The sequence below is a fragment of the Halichoeres trimaculatus genome, unplaced genomic scaffold (assembly GCF_033239565.1).
Source record: "Halichoeres trimaculatus isolate MK-OKI-2021-1 unplaced genomic scaffold, fHalTri1.1 fHalTri1_scaffold_5, whole genome shotgun sequence".
NCBI classification, from domain to species: domain Eukaryota; kingdom Metazoa; phylum Chordata; class Actinopteri; order Labriformes; family Labridae; genus Halichoeres; species Halichoeres trimaculatus.
In genome coordinates this window covers 14435972-14460908 of record NW_027437183.1, presented here as the reverse complement: position 1 = coordinate 14460908, position 24937 = coordinate 14435972, and the positions used below count along the sequence as shown (strand labels likewise).

Sequence of the window (24937 nt, the reverse complement as noted above, 5' to 3'; positions counted from 1 at the left end):
TTCCCCTTACCCCCTTCTCTTCTCTATTCTCTCCCTCTGTTATTTGTAAGTATCATACCTCAGAGTATCTCCTCTGCCAGGCTTCCAGTATAGCTGCAGCCTTCTCTTCATTCCAGTTGATGTGAGAAACATCGTCGTAGCCGCGAAAGTGCTCAAACATCTGCTTGGGAGTCATCAGCTGGAACATGGTCTGTAAGGCCTGGGCACTGTGCAGGAGAAGGGAGGGTGGCAAGGCAGGGCAAGAGGGAGGAAAAGATGGAAGGGATGAAAGCGGGAGAAGAAAAAGGAGTGGGTCAATGAGGTGCAATACTTCACAAACAGTATTTTATTTACATGAAAAGATCAACAATGGAAAGAGCTTGAATTCAGGATGTGAAAATGACATTAAACCCACGAAACCACATACCTGAAAGTGCTTTCAGATATTGGAACTCATAAATACTACATCTTATGTGGGCTTGAAACCATACCAATAACTGCTGTTTGTCAAAATAAGATTTTTAACTTGGGATGATCCAATGCGACTGACTTTCTTGCCTTAAATTCTCCTTTCAGATTAGCATCCACGTCCATTTACATGTGCTAGATTGTGCCAGTTGAGTGTTTCTATACTAGTTTAACCAAACACAGCCTGGGCACATACTGCTAAATCTCCATATTCTAGATGTAAAATACTATTATTTAGCATTAAGCATTATATCAGCATCTAATAACTGTAATAACAGAATAAATTTGCCAGCCAAACACACATCCCTATACATCCCTATTCTCCAGAATCTACAATTGCAACAGTAAAGACGCACTAATGACAAAAAAACACCAAAAGGCGAGAAAATCAAAATTCTTAAACCCTTCTGCCTCAGAACAGAGAGGCAGCTAGTGTAACCAGCAAAGGAGGATTGAAAATAAAAACACATCGGGACCACAGTGCCTGGAGCATGTTGGAAAAAATGCATCATAAACAACAGTGTGTGAAGTGTAAAGCACACCTGCAGCATAAGCATAATATTGTTCCATCTGATGAGGCTGCTGAGCCAAGAATACCGATGCCCACAGCCATGAAACCTGCTTCATTTGCCACACACCGCACACAACAAACATTCACTTGTTAAGCCAGGTGAAATATTTGTACTGGGTTGTTTTCACTTGAAGTAATCTGTGGATTATTTCCTGAATGACTTATTTAGTAGCAGTGATGCATCTATGATGTGTGCTTTCTAAAAATACAGAAAAAAATGAATAAGATTCCATGTAAAGATTAGTAAACATAAAAATGGGTCAATATTACTCAACTAATAAAGATCAGTTTGATTGGTACATTTTCAAAATTGATTATAATTTATGATCTGTCCATTAAGAAGTTGCAATTTATTTTTAATGTGCCAACAAGTCATGTGCTGTTTAGCTTTAACAAAGCCACCATTTTGCTTTTATCCTTGACATTTTATCTGAAAAATTTTGTACTAATAGTATTCATCTTATTTGCCTGTGAGACAAAGTTATGACACAACATAGAGTACATTGCCTTCTCTCATCTCTTCTCTGTCCCTGAACCAACTTCTACTGCAGGTAGGATAAGTATAACAGAAAATGTACAGTCTGTATTTTATAGCATCAAAGGAAGGTGCCAGATCTCATAAAATGGGTATCCGGTCCTAATCTACGAGATTCCTGATCGTGTTCTGACAGATTTTAAGAGTGCCATGGTATCTAATGAAATGAGGAATGCACTGTTCTCATACACACACTAGGAAGGTCATAAAAAAAATCAACTAATAAGTCATTAAGAAATTACTTTGGAACAGTCTGCAACTAAAAACTGTAGTCGAGTCAGTCTATGCGGTGTCAGGTCGTCAAATTTTACGAACCAAAGGAGTCGACATTAGCTCGTCATTCTCTTCATGAATGTGATCTCTGTAATATGGTGATAATCACGGTAATGGTGGTAGTTAGTAAACAAGATGTAGAAATGGAGTGCCAGCAGCAAAAGCCCAATGGACAGGGCAACTAAATCACACACACACACACACACACACACACACACACACACACACACACACACACACACACACACACACACACACACACACACACACACACACACACACACACACACACACACACACACACAGGCAGGCGGGCAGGCAGGCAGGCATGCACAGACACCCTAATGACCCAACGTTGCCAGGAAAAAAACATGACCACAAAACAAACAACGCACCCCACTGTACTCTGTTACCAGTATGTGTGCTAATGCATCTGTGTGTGTGTGTGTGTGTACATATATATGTGTGCACCATCCAAACTGCAATTTAACATTTAAGTAAGTGGCCCATTTGTAAAATGTTGCATAATTTGCAAAGCTTTCCCCTGCCAAAGGAAGCTACTTTTTGTTTTTAAAATGTGCATGTTTTTAATTCCTGTGGGCATTGGATTTTAACATGTTAACACTGTCATGAAGTGCATGGTGTGTGTAGGGCATTAACCCTTTTCATACTTAGAACTGTGCATATTATATATCTAAGGGTGCACCACATAATCTATAAGCTTTGTCCTGCTGCTTGTGCTGGAATTAAGGCCATGTACCTTAAACCACTGTATATTTGCACAAACTAGTCCGGCAATAGATCATTTTGTGCACATGTGTGAGTGTGTATGTGTAGGTAGTGTCCAGGCAGAGCAGCCAGAGCTGAGCAGGAACAGCTGGAGCTCTAAGATTTCACTGGAATCTGCTAATGACTGCAAGATTTACAGCACAAGAGTGCACACGCACGCTTGCATGCACGCACGCACCGTTCCACAGAGCGTGAAAGAACAAAAAAACACACTCTTTCCAGAATAAGCCCTGCAGTGATCACAGTAGTGTTTATGAGGGTGTGTATGTGTAACTGTGGGTATGTTACCTGAGCAGGGGTCCGCTGCCGTTCTTGGTGGTCCCTCCTACGATCAGTTCCTCCTGCCAGTGCATGTACTTCCTGGACAGACCGTGGCAGCCTCCTCTTAAGGCCTGCGCCACGTCAAATGGCTGGTGCAATAAAAGCAACAGGCGAGAAAATAACTGTCAGCAGCTAAGCTTAAACTAAAGACTTGATGCTTGACCAAAACATATAAAAGTTGTACTCAGATACTCTGAGCACGCATATTTGTGCCTACCTTAGTTGAGTTCTTATTGGGCGCAGAAAGGGGACAGTCAGGGTCAGCAGGGTTCAGACAGGGCCTATCCATGTAGCCGTGTCCAACACCCGCCTTTTCTAACATCTCCTCAAAACCTTCTACAGGGAAATTTGCTCTTCGTAAGTCCTCGAGGAACTCTTTAGGGTCAAAGTTAGTCCACTGAAGAGGGTCTTTACCTCTGCAAAGAAATGGACATCAAAGAAAACAGTTAGAGAATGTTTTAAAGAGTTATGGGTCTATTTCTGGGCCTTTTGTGTGTTCAGAATTTTGTCTGTCCTTCATGAGCTTCATGTGATCTTACTCACACAGTTAGGTTTATCAGAGAAAAAAAAACAAGAAACAATTGTCAGCTTCTTTTTCTGCATCATGTGCACTGTAGGTGTAACATTACTACCTAAAACCTTCAATTACTTTAATAAGACCCCGTATTTACGACAAAAAAAAAACAGAAAGACAAAAAGTAAAAGAATCTGATGTAGGTAAGACTTCACTTTTCAGATGCCTGGTTGCAATCATCCTTAGACGCAACCTTGAGTAACAGTCAAAATTTTAATGAAGAGAATAATCTCTTTCTTGCTATGTGACAGAAAACAATAAATGGAGACAAATTCCCATCATGCAATGGTGCGGTACCAAATTCCTGCTCCAAACCAGTCCTTGTCTCTCTTTGCCTCACACATTCCAACCTCTCTTTCTCTGAATCTCTCTCTCTCTGTCATTCAGACGACATTGTATGTGCTTAACCAGGCTTGGGTTATTATTCCCAGCCTCCCAACCAGAACATAGTAAAAACCTTTTTCACCATCTTTGATTAACACACACACAAGCTCTGGAGGTACAGCCTCATGCTGATACATCTTCAAGCATTAACAAAAGCGAACATACTGTGTGGACCTATGGCAGTGGCATACTGTACACTTTGTGCATGCACACGCGCATGCAGAGGTAAAGGTCTGCTGAGTATTACTGTAGCAGCAGGCCATTAGCAACAGAAGGGCCAGACAATGGTGTGAGGCCCAGGGCTGGAGAGAAACTATCGCCAGCGATACGCATGCCAGCAACCACTACAATAGAGCCTTCAGAGGGGACGAGTTCAGGACTCACACACATGCACACACACTCTTGTTTCTCTCCGGTGTCTCTTTAGATGGGCTGAGCATGTTTGGGCAGCCTCAACCAAAGGGGGTAAAAACAAGAACCCAAAATCCACATTCTCACTTTTTATGTCTTGAAAACCACCAGAAAAATGATTATTACAATATTGATACTTCCATTACAAGCTCTCATGAGCTCAGTGTTCAGATCTTATAGTCCCCGGAGTGCATTTGATGCAGCTTACAGACTTGCCTCGCTGTGAGGAAAGCCCTTTCTGAGACCAATTAGGATTTTTTTTGTAACATCAGATCACTTGACGGTGCGCTCAAAGGAGACTGGCCAATGTGATGTTATGCATGCCTGTGTTGGCACATTTTGATTGAACCAACACATCATAAAATACAGATTCAGTCTAGTAAAAAGGAGTTTTGTGTACTTACGGGAGATAGAGCATCCCAGACTGGAGCTTGGCTCCCTCCCAGAAACAGTCCAAAGGGGTGATGATGAGGCAGGGATGTAGCTTTTCTATGATCTAATTGGAGAAAAACATGGCCAAAACAAAGCAGAGTTGACACACATTAAAAACTAGACCGAGAGGAATCACCAGGGACAAGAAGGTACTGATGATGTCATATGGTCAAAGTTCACACCTCACCTGATTCATAAAATGAGTTTCTGTGACAAGTTCTCCTGATTTGTAGCATAAGTGTTCTAATTTCCATTGTCTGAAAAAGAGAACAAAAGAGTTTCTGTTTAGTTTTTGTCATTGCTTTATGTTGAGAAGGTTCCTGAGGCAAGATGCATCAAAAATTAATAACAAAAAGTGATGCATCTTTCATCATAATGAAGAACAGTAAGCTAAAAGATTACTGAGTGCAGACTACAGGTAGGATATTTATCTTCCTTCACATGGGCATGAGGATAACTGATGTAACTGATTTACTAGAATAATTCAATTCCATAGAAGACAATACGTTATGAGGCTTACAGCAGTCAACATTACAGAACCATGAATGAACAAGTCTACAGTAAGTTTAAGCCTCACATTTCTGTGTCATGTTGTCACATAAGAAGAGAGGGGGATGACTGGAGAGCAGATGGACTTACCTATGATAAAGGTAAACATGAACTCTGCTGGCTCTTAGTGCTGAATCCAGGTGCTGCAGGAGCGCCTCCACCGTTAATACATTTGCTCCTTCCTCCCGCGGCGTCTGGATCATCAGCTGAGGGTTAAACATGGCCTCCTCTCCTATCTTCTGCCGAGTGTACTTCAGCTCCTGGTTCACACGCCCGCCAACTGAACACACACACACACACACACACACACACACACACACACACACACACACACACACACACACACACACACACAAACACGCACAAACAAAATCATTAAACACATTACTGGCTAAAATTGAGAAAAATTTAAGGTAAAGAGTTTTTCAATGACAGATTTTTAGAAAAACACCCAAAAAGGAAGTGTAATCTGATTTTTTGTATCCGACAAAATACCATGTGGTGTTGTGTCATATCGTATCAGATCATAATGTGTTGGATTGTAACACAACCCATTCTGTCCTACTGGGTTGAGTCCTGTTGTAGTGTAACAGATACCAGGCTGTAAAACTGATAAAAGGTTAAATTAGACTGTTTGCTTTAAAGTTGTGCTTTATAGTGATAACTGATGGATGCATGGAACAAAATTGAGTTTAGTTGACACAAAGCGACCTTTTGCAAAGTGTCAAGATGAGGTATTTGTCCAATATTGATTGGTCTCTAATAACTTTGATACAGCAGTAAAGACATCAAGGTAGCATCATACTTGAAAACATATTCTAGATTTTTTTTACTGAATATTGGGGGTGTCTTATCCAGTACTGATATTGGATATCAGTCCAAAGTTGGCAAAAATACAAGTAGTGGATTAAATCAGGTTATATCAACCTGCATCTAAAATCCCCGATATATGCAATACAATACAAGCAGACCATTTTAGACTTGGCTCCAGCACTTTCATCCAGCAGTGCCTGGATCCAGCATGCAGAGCCCACGTGATCACAACAACAGTGTGTGCTAAGGTGCTAACAAAGTAGCAAAGAGTAGGAGTGATGTCAGCTGTGTGGCAGTATTTTTCCATTAAAATCTGAAAATAACGTTGCAGCTAGGTGCAAAACTTGTTATGTGGAAGTTTCCTGTGGCAGCACAGAATCAAAAAAGTTCAATACAATCAACCTCATCATTGAGTTAATAGCAGTAATAACAGTTAAACAATCCTTTCTTTCACTTCATACTACAAAATACGTAATAAAAGTATGTATGATTCACGCTGATATTGAATCGGATTGATATTGGTACCAGCTAGTACTCAAGGCTGCATTATCTGTATCGTATTGGGTGTGAAAAGGTTGTATCGAGACATCCCTACTAAATATGTTTTACAACTTACAAGATATAAGGCAGATCTCCATTTTTAAACAGCAGTATGTAGCGCAGTATGAACACATGAGTTGTGATCACATTCACACACACACGCACAGGAAGCATCATGTGCTAAAACATCTGTAGCTCTTGAAGTGATCTGGTCCGCAACACAAACCCAAAGACAGCTCATCAGGGCCATGATTTTATCAGACATGCATCTTAAACAAGAGCACTTCACTGGGATTGAGCTTGTACCACTACAATGTAAGACTTCCCAACTCCTTTGAATCCTGATGAGTAACACTGCTCCAGCTGATCCACATCTCTCTGAAACAGCTCAACGTGTCTTCTTTCATTTGCAGCACCAGGCCATGTTAACTGCGTGTATGTGTGTGTGTGTGTGTGTGTGTGTGATAAAGAGTGAGAGACACACACACAGACAGAGAGAGCGCCTCTCTTCCAGGCTTTGCTCCCAGTATCGTGGTGGGACTAAGCCCTGTGCGTGCGCTCTGAGCTCTTAGCTAGCCCCAGCTACAAAAGCAGCCTTTCAGGCCTTCAGCTGCCCTGCTCCACCCCAGTACAGCCAAGGCAAGTCTGGCAAAGTCCCCCTCACAAACATTATGCACAAACAAATGCAGTCAGCCATGCAAACCTTAAAAAAAACCTTGAAATTTCAAACCTGATAAATAAATGCAAAATTTGAGCTGTATCAGATGCAGGTTAATGTGCATCAGTTGTGCTCAGTTCTCCCTGAGTTTCGCGTGCTTGCTGCAGTTTGGTGTAGCTGTGTCTGATTTATGAGCAAATGATTTGAGCTCTTCCATCATCAGTGGCTGAATGCTTGGTAAAAGCTTGGGCAAATTCGTCTTCTTTCACACACACTCACACGCACAAAAACAAAATGAAAAAGGCCCAGGGAGAGAGCCGACTGTGTGAAAAATCTGTAACATTTTATTACGCTCTGATCCAATTTAACAATTCCGCTCGATTCCTGCAACAGAAGGCATAGATTGAATATTTTCAGCCCATTGTAATAGCATTAAAGTTGAACATAAGCATGCCTGTTCTGCTGAGCCGGACCACCCAGTCAGACCAATGGAACGAGGAGGGAGGGGGCCATGTCTTGGGGCATTAGAGAAAACACACTTGATTTCTTTTTTTCTGGACCCAAACAGCACTCTCATCTGATCCTGTCTGAAGGCATGTTTATAATACTCATCATTAATAGCAGGCCCCAGCTAACTGGAGCGACATGCTTTTCACTGCTACACGTCTACGTTACACCGGTGCTGCCTTCAAAAACAGCACGCATGGAACTGATTTGGTCCCTATGCAGACTGACAGAGCACTAACAAGTCGACTTGTCCAGTACACTCAACGCTCAGGAGGAAATCTAGCCTGCAGCTTGGCTGGAAAACACAGCCGAGGAAAAAACGGGATCCTAGGTTTGAGGAATGAAGTGAATTCATTCTCAATTTGCTGCAATGAAGCAAAAATCATATGATTGATTTTTTTGATCAGAAAAGAGCAGGTTTAAGAGGAGTGACTGTCTGTTTTGAACACATTCCAAGTCACAGACTGCCACCCAAAGACCCCAAGTTTACAGCAAGCAGCCAGGAATGGGACAAGTTAAAGGAATGCACTAACTCTCTCTACAGGAAACAGCACATCACGGCCTCAGGCTTAGGAGAATTCCACACTTCACGAGGTTACAGCGTTTTGGGGTCAACACTCACACAGCCTCGGGGTGAAATTAACACCCCAGCTGGACCAGGAAAATGTGTGTGTGTGAGTGAGTGAGTGAGTGAGTGTGAGTGTAAGCATGTGCGTGTAAGTGTGTGTGCGTACACACAGCTGTGTTTCTTCAATGACACATATTCCCATATTCCTTCTGCTAAGAAAACTGGTTGACCCCAGCATGTGTTGATGTCTTGGAGGTGTCCCTCCCTGGTTTCAGCTGCTTCAATCTAAAATAAAGTGTCACCCACTTTGAAATGCTTCTCCTAGCACCTTGTTGCTTATTCATCTCCTTTTTCTTCAGTATCTGATGCTTTTTGCTTTCCTCTCTCTTCTGATTAACAAACCTATTGTCATATTTCTCATTACTTAAACTCTGCAAACAAACACCAATATCATAGAAATCATCGTATTTGGCGAGATGCTATGAATAAATGCTTGTAACTAGGCTGATGATAGTCAATAAATCAATTAATTGTTCAATAAATGAAATGAACTCAATAATTTTGCCAGTCTCAATATATCAGCATGTGCATGCGTGTTTGTTTTTGTAGTTTGGGATAAAGCTGATGAAGCCTCATGGATGAGAGGAGAAACAACTTCACAAACTCTAAACAGTCCAGTTGCCTCGGTTTGGAGCATTTAGAATAAATGATCTGAATGAGTGAGAATTTCCATGGACACAAAGAGTAGCGTTTGCTACATCACAAATGAAATTCATCATTTTAACCCAGTTCTTTATTCAAGTGCAATTTTTGACAGAGAGCCCATTTTATTTTTATTGTTTGTTTTTTGGATATTTGAAAGAATAACATTAGTGAAAAAATCCTCGTAAGAAATACAAGTTTAATGCATTTGAAAGGGTGAACTGCATTATAGTGATATATTTTTTATATTAGTAGTTAACTTGGTCTCAAAATAATATTGTCAATGGTATTGTTTATCACCAATAAATGTGGAATAATATATCGTCCAGCAAAATTTGTTATCAGCTCAGGCCTACATGTAACATATTGATAAGCCAATTGCAGCTGGAATGCTTCATAAACACATTTTCAAACATCTCATTAATTGTTTGAGCCTATATTTCACCACTAATCCAAAATTTGACGTTTCCTTGCCAAAATGTGAGCTCCACTGTGATACTGTGAAATAAATATGTTGTATTTTAATGATGACATAAAATAGTCATCAGCAAAGCAGGAATTACCAGCAGGTTAAACAGGAAGAAAAAAACTTTCCTTTCGGCCTTGGCACAATTATTTCACCCGTTATGTCAGCACTGCCCTCTAGCAGAGATCTTCTTTCACACACCTTTCTCACGGAAGACTGTTGAGTTAACTGTGCATGTATGTTGGACGCTGTATCTGAGCGTTTCAAGGCCTGTATATGTGTCACAAAGCTTGGTGAATAATCAAAAACACTACTTAACCAGGCAAAAAATAAAGCTACACAGAAGAGGAATGTAGAAGAAGAAACGAAAGGAGAGGTGAGAGAAGAGGAGGCAGTCTTATGTGTGTCACTGTATTGGAGCGCTCAGTGTGGGTATTCAGCATGTTGCATAACATTAACCCCTGGTCCCCCCTATTCTCAAAGTAGGTGAACGGGGGGCTGTGGGGACAAGGAGAGAGAAAGTAGGTTTCTAAGGAACCGACATCACCCCCTTCCCTGCTTTCAGTCCTAAACTCCCCCTCCTCTTTATACTCTCATTTTTTTCCCCTTTGCTCTATTCAGCTCTACTCTGTGATTGGCCAGATCATGATGGCAATCAGCCCAGCCCCTCTGTCAAAGCCAGCCCACCCCCCTTTCCCCTTGCCAACTTTCTCTCTTATCCAAGCATCGCACAACAGCAAAGCCCCACCCCCTGCACATCTCTGACGCCTGACAACAGAAGCATCCTGCACTTTCAAGGGAAACACGCGGCACAACTCGCAAACAACTTGTACAGCTCTAGTGCTTGAAATAAAACATACACACATTGCAAGATCTGTGTGCACAAAAATGACACCTACCATTGACAGAAACTGATTATTGTAGTTTATCATATCATACCATAACATTCTACACATATAAAGAATAATAATACATCCCGTGATAATGGGATCAATGGCTTATGTGCATGCACGCATATGTAAACACCAGTATACTGTATGCAAGAGCATGTGGCCAAACTTTGTGTGTGTGCTTTCGTGTGTGTGTGTGAGAGCAGAGAAAGGATTAGCTGGATTAGGCCCCCTCTCAGCAGGGACCCCCTGTGGTGAGGAGGAAGCCCCCCAAAACCAGGTCATCTCTCCGCCACCAAGTCTACAGCGACCTCCCATACCCTGAGCTGTACACTGACAGAGGGAGGATGATGACTGCACAAATTCAGTGATGCAATCAGACAAAGGAAAAATCTACTGAGAGCAGCTAAAAACTCTGTCAGGAGATAAAAGAGAGGCTATGAAAATACACTGATGCAATATATATGTACAATGCACATTTTAGAAACTGATAAAATACTTAATATAAAAAAATGACACCTGTTGCATGAAATGTCTTCAATTGTTTGGTAGTTATCAAGAGATCACTAGCACAACTTGTCATTTCCTTTTCCTCTTCTCTTTTTCTTCCTGTTTGTCCTCTTCTCAGCTGCTTCTGTCAATAACCTGACAGAGCTTTGATCACTGAGAGGAACACACCTGTTGTCTTTCTTTCCTGTTCGTCTCTCTACCATCTGCTGTCACTCTTCATCCTCATATTAATGCTTTCTGTGATTCTGAAAGCTTCTCAAGATTTTGAATTTACTAATGCCACTTGTTTGTTACCTTGCCCAGCTTTTGCAAGTTTACCTTGATTCATTTTTATTCCATCTATGAGAATATTTACCCCCTGTGGTGTGGAAGCAGCAGATAAATCAGCAGGAGAACGATGTGTTAGCGGTCGTAGTAGAGGCAAAAACAGTCGTATGTAAAGCAGTAAAAGTAGTTTTGAATGTGGCCACTGCAATGCAGGTGTGCACACAGCCACAAATATGTGCTGAAAGGCCTCACTGAGAGCTGAGACCCCATCTGACCCATGGAGAGCCCCCCTCACTCTGCAACTCTCTCCCCCTCAGTCTCTCTTTCCCTCTCTTCTTTCAGCTCTCACAGAGAAGGGGGGCTGCTTAGAAGAAGGGTAAAATAAGAAAGATGGAGAAGAGCTGCATACAAAAGGAAAAACTGACAGCTAGAAGATGACAAAGATGGAAAATCATAAGAAACAGGGAGCGAAAGTGCACTGACGTGTAGATGTAGCACAGTGTCTCCTCATGCAGCTAGACACCCCCTAGCACCCAGATCTCTGACACAAATGTGACACCCCAGCTGCCAACCCCTGCTCCCCCACCACCACACACTCTCTCCTCTCCAAGCCCCCACCCGATGCCCCCCAAACTCCAGCATTACCATATGTATGGCTCCCCTCGCCCCTGATTATGCTAATCACCTGTCCGGCCCCTGCAGCCCCTAAAATGGGTGTATTTAGCAGTCGGCTGGCTCCCAATGCTGCTTCCCCTGGGCCCGAGGTGTACATTCACACACTCCTCAATGGGCAGATTCTTCCACGTTGCTGCCTTCATTCAGGTCCCACTCTCTCCCTCCTACCCACCCCCCCACCAAACCAAAAAAAAGTCTTTTCAATGCCAATGGATTCACAGAGCAGTGGAAGGAATAGTTGAGTAAGAAAACGCTGACAGGGAGTCCGTGTGTGTAGTATGTGCATGCATGTGTGCAGAGGTTGGGCAAATGATGTCTCAATTGGTGATTGCAGCAACAACATGTTGGACTTATTGTGATTTGTAATGCAAAAGCTATTCTAATGATACTCAAAGAGAAAAAAGTGTTCATTTATCCCCCTGTAAAATCAGAAACATTGAAAAAGACAGAATTTGAGGAAGCTGTACTGGAGTGTCTGCTGGGGAAAAGAAAATCTCATCCTGTATCCCGTGTCAGTGCCTGTCCAATGCAAGCCAGGTGAACGATCTCCCCATGTTGCATTTGCTGCCCTGTGATTGGCCCACAGCCCAGCCATAACAGACCGTGACATGAGCCTGAGCAGCCAATCTCAACCAGCCATCTCCCTGTCATTTCCTGGAAAGATGGCCCATGATTTCAGGTATCCGAAAAATCACACATTCCTTAGTGTGGAATATAAGACACAAAGGCAGAAAGTGATGAAGTAAATGGAAGAAAGATTGAGAGAGGGGGTTAGAAAGATTTTATCCCTTGATCTATAAATTACACTTTTTTTTTGGTTACATTAGCATTTGAACTCCTCTGGACACTCAGGCTTTGAACCCAAAGACCCAAACTGAAGTGGAGGAGTCCTGTCTACCCTGAAGGGATTGTAATTCGCATTATCACTCGCTCACTGTCATTATCCTGCTCACTACCCAGCTTCCAAGAAACAACATTTTAAGACAATAGCCAAGGCAATAACAAGAAATGTCTCTCAGATTCAATGGCTAGTAGTGCTTCCATAGCCACAGTGTTCATATCAGCCTTTTGGGGTAAAATTAACATTAATTCTCAGATTTCTTTTCATTTTCACATTTTGATCTACACAGATGCTAAAATAAAAAGCAGCACCTGTATAAGGTGTGCTACAAGCCCTCTCTCTCTTCTCCCCCTAACCAGTCCTGCATCACTGCCAAAGCCTACACCCTGTTATGGTTCGTGGTTGCTTTGTGTCCATTATGTTCAATTTAGTCCATGTCTCTCCGACTCAGCTTCTTGAGGGTTACAACATCCTTTGCCAATTCTTGATGTCTCTGAGCTGCTTCACTCTTCTGGTGTCTGGTTGGCCATTAAACCAAGAATCTAAAGTTTTGCAAAAATGTCATAAAACTTAACTCTTTTCCACATTTTCAACAGAAAAAGGTAGATCATAAACAGATAAAAGTGCTGACCTCTTTTAAGTGGATTGAGTTGTAATTGGGTTTTCCATAGCCACTTTCTTGCTAGTCAGAAACAATAACCATTGTTAGGGGGTTTGACCAATCAGAATTAAGAATTCATCATAGCCACATTTGAGAAAGTCCAGTAGAACTATTAAAACTAGGTAGCAAACTTTTTATGCTTGTATCGAGGGTAAAGACACTCTGTACCTTTATGCAGCTTAAGAAATTGGACTATGAGCTTAGTAGTGCGAGATCTGACTGTTGAGATGCATGTACACTGCGCAGTCAGACCGATAATGGACTGAGCAAAGCTCAATTGAAATGCCTAGATAATGCGGTTGCTATTGGGCTGCGGCTGGATTAGGCAAGACTCGGCATCTATGGGTTCAGTGCAAGCAAATTAAACCTGAAGAGGAAGTAGATGACCAGGATAAATAGGGTCCCTGTGCTCCAACACAACAAACAGACACCATGTGATGTGACTAAAAGGCATGGTATGTAAGAAACATTAGGATTTACAGCTGCCTCCATCTCCGCCATCGTCGTTTGAGCGTTGTTTCCTCTTGAGGTGGATCAAAACTAGTTTGATATGCACACAGATTCACTTATCAAAAAATGACACATCGCCACCTACTTAAGAGGACTGCGACATTCTCGGCCAGAAGTATGATCTTTTTTTTTTTTTGCATGTACGCAGACAAGACTAGATCCCCGCTGTGACCTTACAATCAAGCATTGACCTTAGTCAGACTGCTGTGCGCATGTAATTATACTGACTGCATTATTAGTGCCTGGTTAACAAGTAAAGTAACATGACAGCCAGTATCAATGTTGTGCTGAACTTTAATTGATCTTGCGCTTCAGCAGAGCCAAAAACTACAAAATGCTGGCAAAAAAATTTGATTCATTTTATGGTTTGATATGAGGTGGGTGATTGATTGAAAGCTGTATTCACAACACCTCAAGATATGTCCTGAAATTATTAGGGTGGTTTGCATTTGTGAATGTAAACAGCCAAACTTTTCACCCTGACAATAAACTGGAATTTTTCCTGACAGCCCTGAGCAAATGAGATGATGTGAGAAAGAAACAGAAAATACCAGGACAAAAATTGTCACCAGTGTCAAAGTGTAGGTCTATGCAGCTTCTTCCATCATCATTTTTCCCAGGTCAGGCCCCTTTTCCATAGAATTTCCCACCCCCTGCTTTACCCAAAAGGGAAAACTTCACCCTGAGAGGGACGTGTGTAAACAAGAAATAAGCAGAGCTCCTGAAAATCAAGCATGTGCGAAAGCGGTAATTCAGATTTACACTCTGTTTGCTTTGCTAGCTACTAGCTTGTCTTTTAACTTGTCTTTTTTAAAAGCAGTGCTACACAAACAAAAGCAACTGCAATCTTGATTCTTTTATCTCTATGTAGTGTATATCAGGTCTAATTAGATTTTTTGTAGAGAACAATCTCTGAGTTTGGCCAAAAATGATGCAGAGGATGTGTTTCCAAACAAGAAGAGAAGGTTGGCTTAAACAACTTCAAAGTAGTTATTTGATTTTACATTTTACATTAGATTCATTGCTCTGTTCTGCATTCACCATGAACCCCCTTGCACAAAATGAGGTCTGCTGTAAATGTCCGAACAGATAAGCGAAAAGACAATGACAGTCAACAGTGATATTATTTCCCTGAACTTAATGGTTCATCTGGTTGTTGTGTTGTCTCTTTGTGTTTCAGTCAGATGTGCACAGCAGTATGAGTTCCTAAAATTATTTCCCTCTGAAGCATACTGAGTCAATCTGGAGCTTCAGACCTCTCAATCATCTGAGAGGAAACATTTTATATCCCTGTATCTTTATGCCTTGCTTTGCATGTGTGATACTTGAGTAATTGCTGTTGCTGCCAGATTCTATGACGTTGTGCTGCAGGAATTGCAATGAACTATACTGCTACATACGTAAACCCATATGTGCCTACAAGTGGGCGAAAAAATTCCATTGACACGCACAATTTGGAGAGGTTTATGGTATGTTTGCATGAAAGATTCTCTGCTAGGCAGTCTGAGAAACATCAATCCACACCCTGATCTCTCTCCTGGTGTACGGTAGGCACTGCAGCCAAAACACAAACACACTACCGCTACTATACTCCTGCTTCTTCCCTTGCTTCGTCCTACCCCCACAAACACTCACAGACACACACACACACACACAGACACACACACACACACACACACACACACACACACACACACACACACACACACACACACACACACTTTCCCTCTGCTGTTTTGTGCTTTCTCCACCCCTCTGGCAGTAAGCGCTGCGAGGGAGGGAAGAGAGGAAAGGGGAAGAGGGAGGGGAGGGAGTTGGGGAGAGGGGAGGGAAGGAGGGAGGCCAGACCACCCTGCTCTCATGGCAGGCCTGAGTGTTTACATTGCCGTGGCTCACTCTGTAATACATCTGGCATTCTGAGGCCACTCTCTCCAGCCAGGGATGGGGGAGTAGTGGTGGAGGGGAGGCAAGAAGGGGGAGAAGGAGGAGGCTCGAGTAAAGAGAGGGACCTTTCTGGCAGGGAGGAAAAGAGAAGGATAGAGGAGAGAGAGAGGGGGAGAAAGAAGGAGGTAGAGGGGGGAGGGTAATTCTCCCCACAGTCTCCTGTGGTCGGTCATTCGCAGGGCTCTGGTTTTTGAATAAGAGCGCCTGAAAGAATGCAAAATGTAAACAGAGAGCTTGGAGGCATCTCAGGATGTTGCTTGTGAATGGGACTGTGAGCAAACACACACACAAACACATCACAGTTAATGAGCAACATTTTAAGACTTATTTCACATTTTTACCTTCGCCAAGTAGGGCTAATATACACAAAAGTGCTTTGAAATGAGGGAGAGCTAGCTTGAGAAAACAGCGCTGGAAGTCTGTGTACAGTACCAGAGGCGCAATGTTTCCCCACACTAAATCCCTCACCAGCTAGCCTGCACTTTTCATCAACTCATAAAGTTTAACACAACACGCAGGAATGTTATTCCTTCTATGGAGGTTTAATCCTGTTTGTAGTGAACTGATAAACACAAACTTAATTGAGTCCAGTTTGTAAAATAAGAACAAAATGTAAGAAGTGTGTGTGTGCATGCATGTGCACTTTCAGATTTGAAACGACAGTGAGATCAACAGAGAGTGAACAATAGACGACTATAGGTGGTTTATTTTGGTTTATTTTGTTCAAACTAGGGTGAAAAATTGGCTGCGAGTGGGTTAGTGTGTTTGACTCCTTGTGGCTGCTGTACAAAAGTGGTGTGAGGTGAAGGAATGAATAAAGGGGAAAAACAGGTAAACAGATGAAAAGAAGAAGAAATAAAGAAAGGTAGCCAAAGGGCAAAATAGTAGATCACACCAGCAGTACTCATCCACCTCCCCATTCACAACAACCACTACTCAGAGTTCTGTGTGTGTTCATCTGTGCTGCCATGTACATCAAAAGCTAGATAATTCAATCATGCAAACCACAGTCCCCTCAGTGGAGACGCCTCCTCCTCCACCTCATCTTCATCCACAAGAAAGAATGTCAAGGCTTCCACATGCACTTAACATTATAGCCTACCGCTCCCTGCTCCACTGCTATTACCAGCAAAACAACAAAACAACCACTGACTCTGTCAACTCAGCTCTTAATCACGCTAGATATAAAACAGACATGCAGGGGAGGGAAGAGGAGAAAACGTTTGGTCCTATCAGAGTGGATTCTGCAACCTTGAATCACACTGAGGATGCAAAAAACATTGATCAGCACCACTTTGACTGTGAATGAATTGATATCTAAGAGGTTTCAAAGCATGAGCTGATAACTTAGTGGCTTACTTACAACTTTTAATGTGTTCAAAATAAGGACATAAACTATTATGTGAGTGGTATTAGATCGGAATTGTCCCATTATTGTTGTGGTTTTTTTGTTTTTTTTGTTTTTTTAGTAAATGTTGTGTAAATAGAGCAGGACTTAGTTTGATTCATTACCTGGCAAACTAGGGATCAAATTAAAACTTATATCTGATTCACTGCCCTCTGCTGGAGGACAGATGTCAAAAGGTTAAAAGGAGTAAAATACTGATGCAGGAGAACACTGCATGCTCCCCTCCTGATAACAGGCCTACAATGCGCACTCACACAGGGATACACTAATGTGCATAGAGGGACAACTGTGATCACACACAGGTCACAAACAATGTCTAGTGACAGCTGCCACTTCTGCCGCGATCCCTCTGGCTCTACCTCCCCCTCCTCTGCTGTGAGCCTTCACTCTGCACCCAGGCCACAGGGTGAGTATCAGGTGAGGTTTTAAATAGCGGGGCCTCCACGAGATGACCTCAGGGTCCCAGGGGTCTACCCCCGTGGCCCCTGGCCTCTTCACTTATGTCCCTCAAGAAAGCACTCCGGGACCAGAGGCCTCCTCCTGGTCTGTAGCCTTGAGACTCCAATCCACAGTCCAGGCCATAAATCTAAGGGACTATAAACTCATTTCAACTTGAATCACTCGCACATATCTCTGTGTAGGTCAACTCGAGTCCATGATGTAAACAATAGACATGTTCTGAATGCTACAGGCCCCGTCCTCTCCTTAGTCCCTGCTAAGGCTGCAGGCTAACCACAAACCAGAGGGGATTACAGTACAGCTCCAGCTTTCCTTGCTGACAGCAACTCCTGGGTTCAACCTCAACCCTTCCCAGGGTTTGAGCTGCAAAAGCCCCATTTCCAAATTTTCCCCCACTGCTTGTACCTTCTCTAACTCATCAACTCAGCCTCTTAACCCCACCACATCTCCTGCCCCTCTCTCAGCACAGACACACAGGGAAGAGTGAGGGGCCGTCCTACAGGAAGGCCAATGTTTACGCGATACTGTTTTAATTAAACACAGGCGGTGCTGCTATTTTCTTTACAATTTGGCCTATGTTTGCCTTTACCCAGAATGCCAAGAGATGGCTTCATTTTCCATTTGTGGCCAGCAGGAGCTCTACAGGGGTTTTATTCTTCTCTGTATCTCTGCTGAATGTGGTGTGGTGTAAATTACCACCAGATCATCCAGAGTTGTCTTGCAATTTCTGGGAAGCAAACAGGAGAGCAGTGAGCCATATTTGTGAGAGGGAAGAGCAAGATAGGAGCCCACAATACTACAACTTCCTGTTTGAGCTAATAATTTCCTGTGAGTGCCACAGTGGACATGAACACAGCATTTATCTGGAGTATGGATCTGACCTGAATACATGCCACCATCGTTTTTCATCTGAAGAAACAACAAGGAAGAAAATACGACCAAACTTCAAACTCCCATACATCCTCTGAGGTTTGACAGATTCGCCTCTTTGGGCAGCCATGTGCTCACTCCCAATTGGTCTCTGTCGCTTTGTCTAATAAACAGAACTTCCTGTGTCAGAGTGTTTATAAACAGAGCTGAGTGAACACTCTGTGAGAGGAGACAATCCCTGTGAAAGCCTCGGCACGTGACGGCGTGCAGAATAAACACACTGGCCGAATACAGTGTATGGTTAAACATCTAAACTGTCCAAAATCAAGTGACGAAAGACACAATATGAGATCATAAGAGCAAGAATGCAGCTACAGTAAAACGTAACGCAACTGCGAAATCTTATATGAGCTATTGTGTGTAGATGTGTGCGTCCACAGGCCACACAAGCTTCCAGGCGGGGTCGTCCATGGGTCGCCTGCGGAGGGCAGTTCCAAATGAAACATAAACAGCCGCTCTGTCCTCTCCTCCTCTCTCTGGTTCTCTCTTTCCTCTCATACTATTGGGCTGGTCCCCCTGCACAGAGTTCCACGGTCCAGGCAGAACTAATCTATCCCTCAGCTGTGCAGGCTAATCTAAACAAACAGATCTCTCTCTATCAACATCTGGAACCCCTCATGTACCGGGACGTAGGAAACCACCACAGCCCAGTCTCTTTGTAAAAGTCTGTGCGCATGAACAGGTCTCTGTGTGTCGGTGTGAGCCAGGTTCTTGAGCCTGTTCTCACAACAAGACAAAGACTCTAGGGTCAGATTCAGTGAAAGAGAGAGGAGTACAAACTGGACAAAACAAGACCTGATACAAAAAAAACAAACAGCCACCTACAAGTGATGATAATGCTTATTCTGTGGCGCCGAAGATTACGGTACGAAACTGATTCCTGTGTAGTCCTCAAAGTTAAGATGCAAAGAGACCTTTTTTGCAACACGAATCCCTCTCAAAACCTGTCCAAACTATTGTTTTTCTTCAACGTCAGACATTTGGCCCCTCGTGGATGTAAACAAACCAAAGGGAGGTTTAAAATAAACATTTTTTTTTTACAGTTGCAGTGCCAAAGGGGATCAACAAATCCAACAAATCCAAAGAAACACAAACACTCAAAAGAGCATAATGTACTTTGCTGATGTCTGTCCTGTGCCAAAATATGAGTAAATACTCTACTTCCAAAGGAGCTTCCAAAAGGGCAACAGTGGGATGTGTTGAAGCAAATAAAGAGAAACATTAATCACAAGTAAGTGGAGCCAGAAGCTGTGCTCTTCAATTTCTTACTTAGTTTTGCTGTTAAAAAAATCACACCAAACCCAATTCAATGATCCCAAGTTGACGACCATCACATAAAGACAGTCTCTCCTGTAAATGTTTGGTTATAGTTGTCATCATTTAACAGAGTAGGCAGAAAATTACTGCTGTGCCAAGTTGTTTCTTTAAAACGTATCAAAACCTTGAAGGCCCCTGCAGCAGCTTAGCAGCAAAGGATGCCCTGTGAGGTCTGTAATAACCCTCGGGTTCATACAGTGCCCCTCGCCCTCATACACATGACCGTGGTGTGACATGGGAAAAGGGTGTGAAAACAGTGTGTTCCTCTGACTGTAATCAGGAGTCCTGTACTAAAGAGGCTCCCTTCTGCCTAAACCGCTGCCAACTGCGCCTGCGTCACAGATTAGACGAACACACTGTCCATCAGACCACAACTCCATAACAGCCAACCTGGGGAGGTGGTGGGTGTTTGGTGTGCACTGGAGTCTGAGTGCCTTAAAGTTTGATGTGAGATCTGAAAGGTACCTGAAAACTGAGAGGAAACAGAAAAGATAGTCCCACAAACTTGCAACATTTCTCAGAAAGCCTACTTCATATTTTGTTATGACACAAACATTACTTTTCCAATTCCTCGGCAGCAGAATCTACTCCTCCATTCATGACTCCTTCAGCCAACTCGAGCCCATAAGTGCAGGAATGCGGATCAAAGGAAAGGAAAAAAGCACAGCCCCTTCCCCTTGCCCCCCAAAGCACCACCCATACACGCAGTTCCCTTTTTTTTCCTTTTAAATGTTCACTCTTCAATAGTTATATCTGCACAAAAAAAAGAAAAAGAAAAGTGAGTGGCATATCCACTCCACAAACACAAGCTCTTGTCCTCACTCCACTTTTTCCCTGCAGCCAGAGACAAATCTTTCTGGAAAGTTGAGAGCTGTCCAACACGGGACCACACACAGTCTCCGAGCATTCAACTGCTGGGGGCAGGCAGACACACACTCACACACACTTACACACTCTCACAAAATGGCGGCTTTGACAAAAATTTCCTCTACACCAAAAGCTGCTTATGAACTTAATTACAACCTTGCTGCTGAGGGCAGAGAGCTTCAGTTGTCTCTTGTGCTACTTTTCAGTTAATCTAACGCAGTTTAGATCACTTACAAAGATTTTTGGATAAATTAAAATATTTACAAGTTTCACTTGGCCTTCTGCCAGGGTCTAAACAATAAACAATCCCACAGGCTTGTTTGGTAGCACCAACCAACCCACTTTCCTTCCAATAAACCATCCCTTCCCCTCTGAACATGCACTATCAAAATATACTGCCTCCACTACAGAATAGTCATAACACACACATGCACATGGAAACCAAACAGTCAATGCATAACAAAACAAATCTGTTTGTCTTACCTTCCACCCAGAGTTTCTCCACGTCCGTCTCCAGATTAGCTGCCCGTAAGCCCACGGCAAATGCTCCAAAAATCATGAGCCCCACAACCAAAAACTTCCCGCAGTTCTTTTGTATGTAACAGCCCAGCCTAAATAAAAGTCTCTGGAACTTCGCTCTCAGCCACAAAGGTGCCTTCCTCCCCGTCGCCTTGCCCTATGATGAGACAAGAGTCCTGATGTTACTTCTAGTTTCAAACACCAAACACTGGACTTACCTGGACAGGTGATTCTGTAGGGTTTAATGAAAACAGTTATACAGGGAAACAAGTTTTGACAGCAACAAGTCTGAAAATACTTATATGAGACCCAGTTTGGTCCAACGAACCACATCAGAGAAAACCAAGACTGAATTTAAAGATAATGGAGTCATAATCAAAACTGAAAACACACTCATTACAACATTCTATGATGATTGAAACACACATCAGCCAAAGCCTGCCTAGAAACCACTGAGGACTCCCCAGAGCCAGATCCACAGGCTCTGTCATATCAGTATCCTGTATAAACTGTAACCTTAGCAGGATACATGTAAAAGTCAGACATCCCCAGCCCTTACACACACAGCCTGGTCCATTTCTGTCATTTCTCTGCTGCGGTGATGAGTTATGGAGATGCTAATACAGACAGACTGATATTAGGTGCCCCAGATTTGGTTGTTGTACTCCTACAAGCTTTGCAGCTGTACTTACGGAGTGAATGGAGATAGCTGTCAAGCCACAATTACTCAGTAAGCAGCTGTTGAGAAATATGTGTTTCTGTATCAGACAGACACAAAAATGTGTCCTAGAGAGCACCAACATCCTGCTTTGTGTACAAAAACAGTAGTGTAGGTTAACTGCAGAAAGATGTAAAAACTGTGCATTGAACTATTTTGAAGGTTGAGCGGTTTGTCTTCAAAGTAGCACCCACACATCAAATTAAAACTTGCATGGGGTGAAAACGCACAGATACCACCACACACAGCTCCTCTCCCCGTGCAGCAGCCCGTGTGTTCCGGCCTGCGTGGGGAGTGGAGGAGCCATCACGGGGGACTCACAATATTTGTGAACGGAAGAGGGCAGCCACATGGATTCCTATTCTGTCTTCACGCGAGTCGCCCCAAGTTTAGATACTGTCATCCCAATCTTGCAATCAAAGCAGCAAAACTTGAAGACTGTGGACCCACTGGAGGGGCTGATTTTGGTGTTATGCAAACAGAGCAAAGACTTACAGAGTAAACGGAGTGAATGAGGCATGTTTTGCCCTGCCTGGGACCGTTATCGGCTGGGATGTTGTGTTGGGAAGAAGTGAGCGGTTTTACTTTCACAAACAGCTCGCTTCTTACTACTATAAGACACCGGTTGCACGAAAGGAATCTTACACTTGCACATCAACAAAACTTTGGGCTTACAATAACCTTGCCTTACCCCTGTGTCCCCCTGCCCAGCCCGTCCCGTTACCTAGCAGCGACGGGACATAGTTGAACACTTTTTTCGGAGATTACAATGAAATCAAGAGAATTCAGCTGTTTCCAGGCTAGGATGAGAAATAAGCACCTCGGTTATTTGCTCCAAAGCGAAGCCCGCATCGCAGTAGCTCGGCCGCTGCAAATACTCCAAATCCAGCGGTGTGTTGCGGGTATAGTCCCCCCTGTTCCTCCGCGTTATCCTCGGCCGATCGGGGTCTCTGTTTTCCTGCTCGGAGGGCGCATTAGCAGCCGAGGCCATGTTGCGGGGACTGCGAGGTGGTAACCGTTTCCCACTTTATTGTATTTCCCCGAAAGCGTGTAGCGATATCCCAAGGCAACAAAGTTTCACTCTCGGAGATCTCACACCCGTGAAGTAGGACTTCATACTCCTGTTGGAGACGGCGAGTCAAAGTCTGCGCCTTCCATCCCAACATTTCGTGATCCGGAGGTCTCCACCGCTTTCACCGCTTTCACCGAGTCTCGTCAAAAAGTGTGTTTCTCTCAAAAAGCGAGCTGCGCTGAGTGATTCCCATACACAAGTCGTCGGGTGAGAAAGCTCGATGGTCGTAGCATTCTGGTGAGATCTATGTGGTCTTCCCATGGGCCGCGCGTCACGGCCAACTCTGAGATTCAATAGTAGAAGGAGAAAAAGACCTCTCTCCATTTGGAGGCAGAAAGGAGGAGGGGTGAAAATAAAAAAAAAGAGCCGAGATCCCGCCTCTGGGGCTGTCAGATTGCAGGAGTTTCTTGCATCTGATTGGTTCCAGAAGGGCAAAAATTACTCAGCAAACACGACTATTATTAGCTGCTTAGCAACAGCTCACTAAAGTAGAGAGACCACCCAGGCAGAAAGACCTCTTGTGTGCATCTCCAACTTCAGGGGAGGCTCTCGGACAGCTAAACCCGACTTGCGTGTTTGGTGATTTTAGTTTTCACACAGAGCTCTGTCCCCGGACAGAGAAGTTCCCTTGATCAGTCGCGAAGTCCGAGTTTGGGATCACGGTTTGAGCGGCAGGCAGGGGCAGAGGAATGTCAGAAGTGTAGTTTTTAACTCTTATTTTTATTTTTTATATACCCCCACCATAATGGTTGTAGAGCCTCAAATTACAGCGGTTCGAGGGGAGGTGCTAACCTATAGCCCAGTGTTGACAATGTAGGCGTATAGAAAAGTAGACAGACCTTTCACTTGGTAAAATTGACTACACCTATGGCACGATGTCATGCGCGAGATGTTTGACACCTGTTAAGAGAAAGTATGAGATACAGATAAAACTTGATTTGAATTATTTTATTTATTATTTATTAATTATTTAAAAAAAATTGGCAAACAAAACCCCAACAATATTGCCACGAAGTCGTGTCTTTATGAAATTAAGTGAAAACAAACTGACAGTTGAGGGAATCTGGAAACCATTAATGAATATATTAAAGTGGACATATAAGAAAGCTTTTACAGATTTAAAAACCTGAAAAATGTTTGATTTTACCAGCTGTATCTGTGAATATTTTGTTCTATTCAAATGACATTTAAATATAAAAGAAGTTCTATCTTGTGTACTTTATGAATTTAAGGGGGGATTTTACAGTCTATGGGACAGATACTGCAGAAAGATCATATAGTATATCCTTTCCATAAGAGAAGAAGAAAAAGGCTCGTAGAAGTTTGGTTCAACTAGCATAATGTCAAGTTAAGCTAGGTGGAGCTCGCGCGACGTAACCGTTACCTCTTAAAAACTAACGTCATTTCACCTGTATCCTTCTAAAGCGTCTTTTGGTATCTCAAATTGCAAGAACAAGGTATGTAGGTCAGTAGTAAGCCATGGTATTGAAGCCCTGTAGCCACTTGGTGGACTAGAGAATCAATCTTTCAGCAGGTACCACAGCCCTCCATGCACATGTTTGAGCTCAGTCAGCAGTTAGATAGGAGCTAGTCTGGCTACCAGCCACGCACTTACCATCTTCAGGCCAGGTGGGGGGAGCTTTCAGAACAAATCCGAAATATCCGCCCCCCGTGGAGTCCGAGACTGGTCAGTTATGATGAAGATAAAAAAAAAAAAAAATAGTTGCTGGCATCCTGCTCGGAGTAGGAAAAGATTCACCCACAATTACTGTTCCTTTTTTTGCCTCCCGGGTGGTCCATATGTAGGAC

General features: G+C 43.1%; 1 protein-coding gene across 3 annotated transcripts in view; it reads right to left on the bottom strand.

Annotated features, from left to right (window-relative positions):
- ptch1 (patched 1) overlaps window positions 1–23436 on the bottom strand; it is a 50147-nt gene extending 26711 nt beyond the window's left edge. For all 3 annotated transcript variants that reach the window (XM_074670362.1, XM_074670363.1, XM_074670364.1), the window contains exons 1-8: window positions 22877–23436; window positions 21303–21495; window positions 5377–5566; window positions 4925–4994; window positions 4710–4801; window positions 3154–3352; window positions 2904–3025; window positions 59–206 (exon numbers count right to left, since the gene is read on the bottom strand). In XM_074670362.1, the coding sequence (XP_074526463.1) occupies window positions 59–206; window positions 2904–3025; window positions 3154–3352; window positions 4710–4801; window positions 4925–4994; window positions 5377–5566; window positions 21303–21495; window positions 22877–23047 (1185 nt within the window). In that variant the 5' untranslated portion in view covers window positions 23048–23436. The remainder of the gene's footprint in view (window positions 1–58; window positions 207–2903; window positions 3026–3153; window positions 3353–4709; window positions 4802–4924; window positions 4995–5376; window positions 5567–21302; window positions 21496–22876) is intronic.
- Window positions 23437–24937: the final 1501 nt, after the last annotated feature.